This window comes from Phalangium opilio, unplaced genomic scaffold (genome assembly GCF_054372755.1).
Source record: "Phalangium opilio isolate 3A_F unplaced genomic scaffold, DU_Popi_V2 ptg000094l_1, whole genome shotgun sequence".
NCBI classification, from domain to species: Eukaryota; Metazoa; Arthropoda; class Arachnida; order Opiliones; family Phalangiidae; genus Phalangium; species Phalangium opilio.
In genome coordinates, this window is record NW_028324199.1 from 1,097,904 (window position 1) to 1,106,648 (window position 8,745).

An 8,745-nucleotide genomic window follows, 5' to 3' on the forward strand; every position below is an offset into this window, starting at 1 on the left:
AGCTTCCTGGGCCGTCTAGCGGGGATCCCTGGTATCGATTATGTCGCTCCCCCTAGTGGTGAACTCTGGTAACGGGCTCCCCGTTACATCCTCCCCCTCTGCAAGAAAGAAGCAGCGGCCTGGGGTGAAAGGGAAACGGCTGAGAAACGCCGCTGGGAGTGTCTGCAAGAGAATTAATGGGAAGGGAAACCCCAAACTCCGGTTCCCCATACAGAGACACGGGAAGACCACAAGAACGTGAGGTAGAACGTATTTTTAATAATGGTGTGTGAAGAGCAGGAAAACAAAGGGCCACGCTTTTAGCGGGAAAGACAATCATACCCCAAAATACAAAAGTTCATATAGAGAATGAAATGAAAAACTTAGTCCCTAAAGAGACCCGGGATTATTCTTATCCTGAAAACTGAAAATTAAGGAGAACAGAAGATAGTATTATCAATAATAACAAAAAACTAGATAATTTTTTTTGTTTTTCCTTTTTTTTTGTGTCCTGTCGGTCGGTCTAGTCGGGGAAGCGGAAGATCCTTTGGCATGAATTCAAGATGGTGGCTGCCACTTCCGCTACCGGTTCCTGTTTGACGGCCGCTATGGACTTGATGACGTCTAGGGTTAATCCTGGTGACGGGACAGGCGTGTCCGAAGGTGGGTTCCGGTCTTTGTTAAACCTGGGGGCCCCAGACTGTGCAATGAGACGATGTAGGGGAATATCCCTGATCAGATGGGGAAGGCCCGTGTGGAGCATCATAGGAGAAATGGCCACGTAGAGTTTCGGGAAGATTCCCATGAACTTAGCTGCCATCACAGGTCCCCGGAAAAATTCAACATCACAATGACGTGATCACTCCTCAGTTTTCGTTGTAATTCTTCCAGGCATCCCTTGAAAGCTCCCTGAGATGGGCGTCCATCCCGACACTGTATCAGTACCGGGTATCCATAGTGATGGGCTATCTGTAGTTGGTCACGGAAAGCTACCCGTTGAATAGCGTGAGGGCAAATATCAATAGGCCTGGAATAGTCCAGGCCGATAGCTCCTATTGCCCTTATCTTTGAAAAAGCTAAAGCGTGTTTGAGGGCTTGCTCGAGTCTGTCGCCCTCTACGTATGCTTTGGAGAACAGAGGTGGAACCCCTACAGTTCCCAGGACGCCCTTAAGATTCAGGATTTTCTTTACGTACAACTCGCTAAGTTCTTCTGGGGTAGCGCCTAAATGGGTAATACATCCTTTGTATCCGGTTGGAAATAACGTCGGAGATGAAGTGGCATGTTGATTATAGGCATCCAGTCCTAGACCCGTTCTCGCCAGATAACATGTGAGGGAGCAGTAAGCGTCCACGAAGGGGAATACCGAAGGTTCCTGGTGTAGGGCGACATTAGGTGTTGCTAGTGTTTCTACGGAGGAAGTACTAATTCATGACGTGTGTTACCAAGCTATGAAATGATTTTTCTTTGTATTAAAGAAGAGGCGTTTAAGTGAAGATTCGCCTAGCCCACCTGGAAAAAAAATTAGGGATTCTTATCTCGCGGACGAAGAAAACGATCAAAGTACAAACATAATGGCAAGTTTTATAGAATATGATAAACGTTCAAACGTTTTTATACAGCTTTAAAAAAATACCAGCGCTTAAAAGTAAACATTCATTGTGCTAAAAATGTGCTAATATGAAGTTTTCAACTGATATTAGATTGAAACCAGATCGGAAAACGCATGTGGGGGGGAAACAGAAAATGATTCGGCACAAAAAGAAAAGCAATTGATGTCATGGTAAGTTGATTTGTATCGTAATTTGTTTCATACGTTTGAAAAGTATCAATGGCGACTTGTGGCAGAGTAAGTGAAATGTAACCTAATGGTTAATACCAAGTAAGAAAACATCACATTCCGTTGGTTCGGACACTAGCCAAAATCCCGTACACTTCGGACGAAATCCCAAAATCTCTAAATTTGTTCTATAATAATGGTACCAAATTGGAAAGGAAATCTTAAAATACATCCTAAAATGCTTTCAAATCCTAAAATATCTCTCTAATTTCAAATACCCGTCCACGAAAACGCCATATGTCCAACCCCTCGCCACGTGCTCATATTGACGAGGCTCGCAAAAGATTTAAAAGGATAGTGAAGCAGGCAAACAAGTTATTTATAATCAATTAAGGCTGTTAAAATATCCATAAAAACATTAACATCAGTCACCAAATCGTTTTCGTTAATTTATAATTAATTGGCAAAGTTGTTATTTGAGCGCGCTAAGCCTAACGCGATTTTTAAACAAAATGTCGATATGGAGAATTGAAATGTCCGTGATCAATCAGGAATTAAGGATTGCACGTGAAAACAGATTCGAAGCTCTATATAGTAATTTCAGGACCCTGCCTTTGACTGTATTATAGCCTATGGATGGATAACATTTACTGAAAGTCCTCTATAGGATAGACAAAAATGAAATATTTTTACATTTTAATCTTTCAAAACTTGACACGGACATTTCAATTCTCCATATCGCCATTTTGTTTAAAAATCGCGTTAGGCTTAGCGCGCTCAAATAACAACTTTGCCAGTTAATTAGTAATTAACGAAAACGATTTGGTGAGTGATTTTAATGTTTTTATGGATATTTTAACAGCCATAATCGATCAAAAATAGCTTGTGTGCCTGCTTCACTATCCCTTTAAATAGTTTTAGGGTGATACTTTCCTTTTAATTTTTACCGGATTAAATTCCATGTAAAGTTAAAAACTCCCTATAGAAGATATTGGCCTCCAATATGTAAAAAAAAATATTATATGGTACTTATTTAATCTGGTAAATATTTCCCATAGGGTGGCCGATAATCTTCCTAACAGTTTTGGAGAGTGTTCTGCAACTATGTTTGCTTTGCAATACACGCTGCCTGATTTCCCACAAATTTACAAAAATGCAGAATCTTATGATTCTCTTTCAACCAAGGAAAAAGCTACCATGAATAAAGAATTAAGAAGTATTTTGTTCAGCGATTGCATTAAAAGATTTGGTTTGTAAGTTACCTTTTCAAGAGTTAAATAAGTATAATTACATAACCTAATGAGCTAGTAGAGAACCGAATGAACGTGTAGCATGTTAATTTCATTCAAGGGAGGAAAAAAAGAAAAACCAAGTGATTTTTTTTATTAGAATCCATGGAAAAACCTTAATAATAACATCGTTTTCTCAAAAATCGCTCGCAAATCGCTCTAATGAAAACGAGCCTTAAAGCCTTGGCCATCAGAGAATTCGTTTGCAATTAATATTTTTTGACATATTCGAAATTATGTGATCGGAAGTCAAAACCAGAAATTAATCAATTAGATGTGTTTTTCATGTAAAACATAGTCGAAAGTGTAAAACAGTCAAAACTTAAGCTGACATTACGGAAAAGGTTTTCGGCCTAATTGAGCTTACTCTCGGATCCCGAGGTCTATTTGCGATCTGTTAACTGCGTGTGATAGAGTATGCCTAGTGATTGGTCGTGGGAAGGGGGATTAACTCCAATTACTAAAAAATACGGAAATCTGAATCCGTTTGAATTTTTTAAAAAAAAATCAGATATATTTCCTGAACTTTATACTATGCAAACATATTATTTTTAATATTATTTTTAATAATATAATCGATAAAAAATCACTTGATTTTTCCCCTTCAGTCACCCTTTAATTATAGTTAGGGAAGCGCGTGGAAAGATTTTAAAATAGCTCTCTTATCAGGCAAAACACGGGTTTTTGACTTTTATGATACTGATTTTTGCACAAATTTAAATATATAGATATCCCAATCACATGCATATGGCCAAGAAACTGGTTTTGGAATATCCCCATCTAAAAGGGCAACCAGGAGAAGGGCATGTAAGCTTGATGGTATTTAATTTATACTTTCTTAAATTCATAGTTCACATTGCAAAATTTAGGAGATGTTGTATAATGCTTTGAGAGCCAAATTTAAACACTTCAGATTGAGCCTGCAGCACATAGACATCGTGGCAGACTACAAAAAGAAGTATGGAAAAGATTCCTACAAAGTGCAGCAGCCCACGGTTCAGCCCAGTTCTGAGCTTAATGCTCTAGTAAACGTTATTCGAATTGAGGTACTTTAAATTGAATGATCTACAACTAATATTTTGATTTGATTGAAAGGGAATAATATAAATTATAACTTTTCAATAGCCTTCCACTCATGAACGTTTTGAAGACGATGAGAGCATTTCAGCTCATAAAGCCGTGATGGCAACGGAAATGAAGAAAAAAGACATCGATTGGGTTTCAATTGACAACAAAATGGATAAAACGATGGCAGATAGGAGGAAAATTATTCAATCTGAAAATGTACCTGAAATTTTTAAAGAATATCCTGCCCTTCTCAATGCAAGACAAGTAAGTAAAATAGATTAATTAGTTCATATAATTTATTAAATGGAAAAATTTAATCGAGTTCCATTTGAAGCTTAACTTGGAATTTCGACGAATTACTCAAATAAACATAGAAGAGAAGCTCAAAGAGAATCTAAGTCTATACTCCGACAAAATCTGGAATATGGCTAAAAAAGGTGTGACAAATTTAAAATCAGAAATTATGTGTGAAGCCAAAAAAGAAAAAGATGCAGAAGCAACGCAATGTAATATATATTAACATGTACATATGGGGGTTTATAATCCAATATCTTACATGATAACAAATTTCAGGCATCAAAGGCTACCTTTCCACACTTCTGATTCCTAGTATCTTCAAAGAAAATCACGAGAGGTTTTTTTTTCTCAAAGAACGAAGACATCTCTAGAATGCCCAAAGTGCCAATTATTGCCTATAGTGGAGCTAAAGCGATTTCAAGTGAACAATATGAAATTTTTGTGGACGGTTTTAAAATCACAGAAGTACACGATTTTATCAGCGCTGTTACTGTTGTTTTCGCTTGTTTCTGGATTTTTAATATCCAGTATCCTGGATCGCTCTTCAAAACATTAAGTTTTTTTGAGTCATGTTTAGTGGGCTTGACCTACACAAAATGCGATCGCTTTGTAAAAAAACTTGAAAAACATTGCAAAGGAATTAAATAATATGATCGAACAATGAAAGTGACTTAGCCAATATTGTTTATATGAAATCTTCAAAATTCTACTATTGGATTTATAAAGAACCAATAAAATTTTCCTAAAGTGTATGATAACTGTTTTGTTTAAGCCCCTAATCCACGAATGACATTTATAATAATGGCTTAAGCCTAAACCACAAAAGAAGTCTTAATGGGATGACAGGAGAAAAGTAATGGTTTAAGCTAACACTACAAAAGGATTGTTTAATGTTAAGGGGTGACAGGAGAATAATGATGGTTTAAGTTTACACAACCTTCGAAGTGATAAGGGTTTAACAAGAAGCCCATGAGGGTGTGTTAATGGTGTAGAAATCATGCATGAACGGAATGTTAATGGTTTAGCAAACACGACTATAAGGAATAGTATGGGTTTAAGCCTAATCCACCTTTGGAGTGAAAATGGTTTGACAAGAAACCCGTGATGGTGTGGTAACGGTGTAGAATTCATCCATGAATGGAATGTTAATGGTTTAGCAAACACGACTATAAGGAATAGTAAGGGTTTAAACCTTAAGCACCTAAGGAATGATAATGGTTTGACTAGAAACCAACAAAGGTGTGGAAGTGGTTTACAAATTATCCATGAATGGATTGATAAAGGTTTATACTTAATCCGTTATGAAATGTTCATGGTTTAAATATCGTCCACGAAGGGAATGCTACTGGTGCAGTAACAATCCATCTCGTACACCACTGATGGTTCAAAATTAAACCACATAGGGTTCGGTTTTCTGACAAAAGTGATATATCCATTAATGGAATGGAAATAAACCATTATTTTTTACAGTGCGAAGTAAAAAATGAACACTCCAAGCAATTTACTCACATCGATTCGGATAATATTATCTTCTTCCCAGTTTTGAAGAAAACGGTCGAAGTCTTCCTACCTATTCTCAACATCATCAGCCAAGATACCATTATCAACTAGATTAGTGGCTCTGTAATCATAAAATATAACAAAATTTGGGAAACATTATACATTGTTTAGAACGCTTGAATATTAGGCATACTCCATTTCAATATTTTTCAAAACTGCGTGAAAACTCACAAAAATGTTAAGTTTTCTTTAATATCTGATGGCAAATGTCTATTGAAAGCTAAAAATAACAAAATCGCTAAGGGGCGTAATATTAAATCCACAAGATTTTGGAGACTTGGAGCGGTCATTCAAAACATTTGTTAAAATAGACTAATCCCTAATCATAAAGTAATTGTTTTGTCTTAAAGCCTTTGACATCATGTCATTTGAATTCAGAACTTCCATTGGCAACTTGGCAAGAGTGATGCCACCGGATCGTTTTGGATTTTGAGCCAAATTCTGTTAACCACTTGTACGTTGCTATGCTAAACAGAAGAAAGTTAAAAGAAAATATAATTCATAAAAATTGGGGGAAAATCAAGTAGTGAAATGTGTCTCCCTTCGTAAATTAGAAGTATGTTTTATATGCCTGTTTTATTCAATTTGATCTTATTTAGCTATAGCGTACGTTCATATGATATGTTTCATAAGTATGACACTTCCATTACTTTGTATTGCAAATACCGTGTAAATTACCGATTTATATCTAACCGTAATTTTAAAATGGTAATTTATCGGTAAACTACTTAAATTACCGCGGTTGTAAGACTGTGAAACTATGAAATACCGTTAATTATGGTTATTTGTGTTATTCAAAAATTTTAATCGGCAATTTACCGGTGATTTATTTACCCGGTAAATTACCATCGTTAAAAATTACGGTAATTTCACATCTCTAGTAATGTTAGAGACGACACAAGAATTAGCTACACTATGTTTCCCATTCAGTCTGCGTTGAGCCTTTGACGGGGCCTCACCAGGCGTCGCTTTACGAGTATCTGTGACGTTGGAACTACGTCAGTTCATGACAAGCTCTCAAACTTATCGATCATAATTTATAAACTTATGGTTATATTAAAACCAACAGCCAAGAAATAGTGCTTTTCGACAAATATGACGAAAGCTATAACTTTTTAGATAAATATCTGATAATAGTATCATTTCCCGATTCGTCCTCTACTCTAAAAGCATATGCTATTCAAATTAATTTACGTAAACAATTTGAAAACACTTTTGAAAATAGCTTTCACATCTTTACAGATCAAGCAATAATGTTGGCCACACATTTTCATGCCTCATTCATCGTCTGTCGATGGGAAACGTGTACTACCTAATATTTACTTTTCGACTCATTTAGACCCATACAGTACATATTTACAGGGTGCCTTTGAAAAGTCCATCAGTTATGAAAGAGCATGTTTATTGGGCCCAACTGAATGGAAAGTATCAAAGAACATGGGGTGTAGAACCTTTGCTTATGGAGATATTTCTCAACAAACTTTGTCCCCAAAACAAGGAAATATCCAACAATGTAGAGTACGACTTGAAGCCGAGTAGCCAACTTGTTTAGAACTATGGGACAATTTCAATAGCCCTGAATCTAAAAACGTTTTGTTCCTTTACTCAGCAGAAGGGTAAAAAATGTGTAAAAGCATACCTACGACGGGAAGGTAAGGCAATCAGAAGTTCCGTGGTGTTTGAAGATCTCCCAGCACCCATTACGTAGCTCTTCCACATCAGAAACTTCACTTTCATAGACTATGTCTTTCTGGTGGCCGCAAAGGAAAACATCGCACGGGTTCAGATCTGGTGATCGAGCAGGTCCACCTCGACCTAACCACGGCAAAGAAAAGGTTGCTTTAAGATTAGTTTTGTCAGGCTGAAATGTCGTGGTGTGCCGTCGTGCATGAGCCACATTACGCGTACCAAACCCAAGGGTATGTCGTCAAGTAGTTCCAGTAATACTTCTCGTATGAATTCCAGCTAAGCCGCACCGTTTAACCTGGTCTGTAGAAAATATGACCCAATTAAATTGTCACCCACAATACCACACCACACGTTTAAGCTGAATTGTACTTGGTGAGATTTTACTAGAGTGGCGTGAGGGTACCCCATGTTCTTTGATATTTTCCATTCAGTTGGGCTCCATAAATACGCTCCTTCATTATTGATGGACTTTTCAAAAACACCCTATATATAGTCATAAATAGTAAATGTATCAACAAAACTATGAATTTCAGTGTCGCGAAGATGGGTCAAGAATCTATCTTCGCTTGTAACATGAATAGGGAGTAAGAAGTTGTGTGCGAAGGCAAGAAGTTTGGAAATTTTTTAAATTTACTAAAAATTGTAGTCTTCACAGAGGTTTCAATTTTTATAAAAATTACCTCTAGGATGTTGGGGAGAGTCGTGCCCTTTGCTATTAATGGATGAGATTACGGAAACCTTTCAAAATATTTAAATGCTTTAATTAAATCCGCTGGTTTGGTGACGATTAGAAAAGAAAGTAAGACAGCCGAGAGCGCCAAGCATATGAATCTCGAACCAAATTTCCAAAAGGTTATTAAGACTCGTTGGCTCCGTCTTTTGCCTTCCAACTGAAACTCCGAAAGCCTCAAAGTTTTAAAACTTTCGATTAAAAATATAAAATTAAAATTACGTAAATTAAAAACATGTGCTAACCAGAGGAGCCATAAACACAATAAACGCCTTACTAAGTACATTTTCTACTTCTGCTCTGGGATTTGCATAATGCCCAAGAAATGCGTAAAAGCATATGCAGGTTACGAAT

The 8,745-nt window shown here is 36.8% G+C and overlaps 2 protein-coding genes across 2 annotated transcripts; one reads left to right on the top strand and one right to left on the bottom strand.

Annotated features, from left to right (window-relative positions):
- Positions 1–798: 798 nt before the first annotated feature.
- LOC149637867 (uncharacterized) lies at positions 799–1,634 on the bottom strand. The gene is made up of 2 exons (XM_089850750.1): positions 1,615–1,634; positions 799–1,402 (listed from the first exon to the last, which is right to left on the bottom strand). The coding sequence occupies exons 1-2, from the start codon at positions 1,632–1,634 to the stop codon at positions 799–801; spliced, it is 624 nt and encodes a 207-aa protein (XP_089706876.1).
- A 52-nt stretch (positions 1,635–1,686) lies between these two features.
- LOC149637868 (sterile alpha motif domain-containing protein 3-like) lies at positions 1,687–4,783 on the top strand. The gene is made up of 7 exons (XM_089850751.1): positions 1,687–1,761; positions 2,817–3,011; positions 3,776–3,866; positions 3,917–4,093; positions 4,173–4,379; positions 4,450–4,621; positions 4,689–4,783. The coding sequence occupies exons 1-7, from the start codon at positions 1,754–1,756 to the stop codon at positions 4,781–4,783; spliced, it is 945 nt and encodes a 314-aa protein (XP_089706877.1). The 5' UTR covers positions 1,687–1,753.
- Positions 4,784–8,745: the final 3,962 nt, after the last annotated feature.

Bases quoted from the DNA above. Each gene is read 5' to 3' on its own strand.
- LOC149637867 (XM_089850750.1), bottom strand. From the start codon at position 1,634: ATGTTTACTTTTAAGCGCTG. The intron at 1,403-1,614 runs GTATTTTTTTAA...GTCATGAATTAG, and splicing joins ATGTTTACTTTTAAGCGCTG to TACTTCCTCCGTAGAAACAC.
- LOC149637868 (XM_089850751.1), top strand. The intron at 4,094-4,172 runs GTACTTTAAATT...ACTTTTCAATAG, and splicing joins TAAACGTTATTCGAATTGAG to CCTTCCACTCATGAACGTTT. The intron at 4,380-4,449 runs GTAAGTAAAATA...TTCCATTTGAAG, and splicing joins CCCTTCTCAATGCAAGACAA to CTTAACTTGGAATTTCGACG.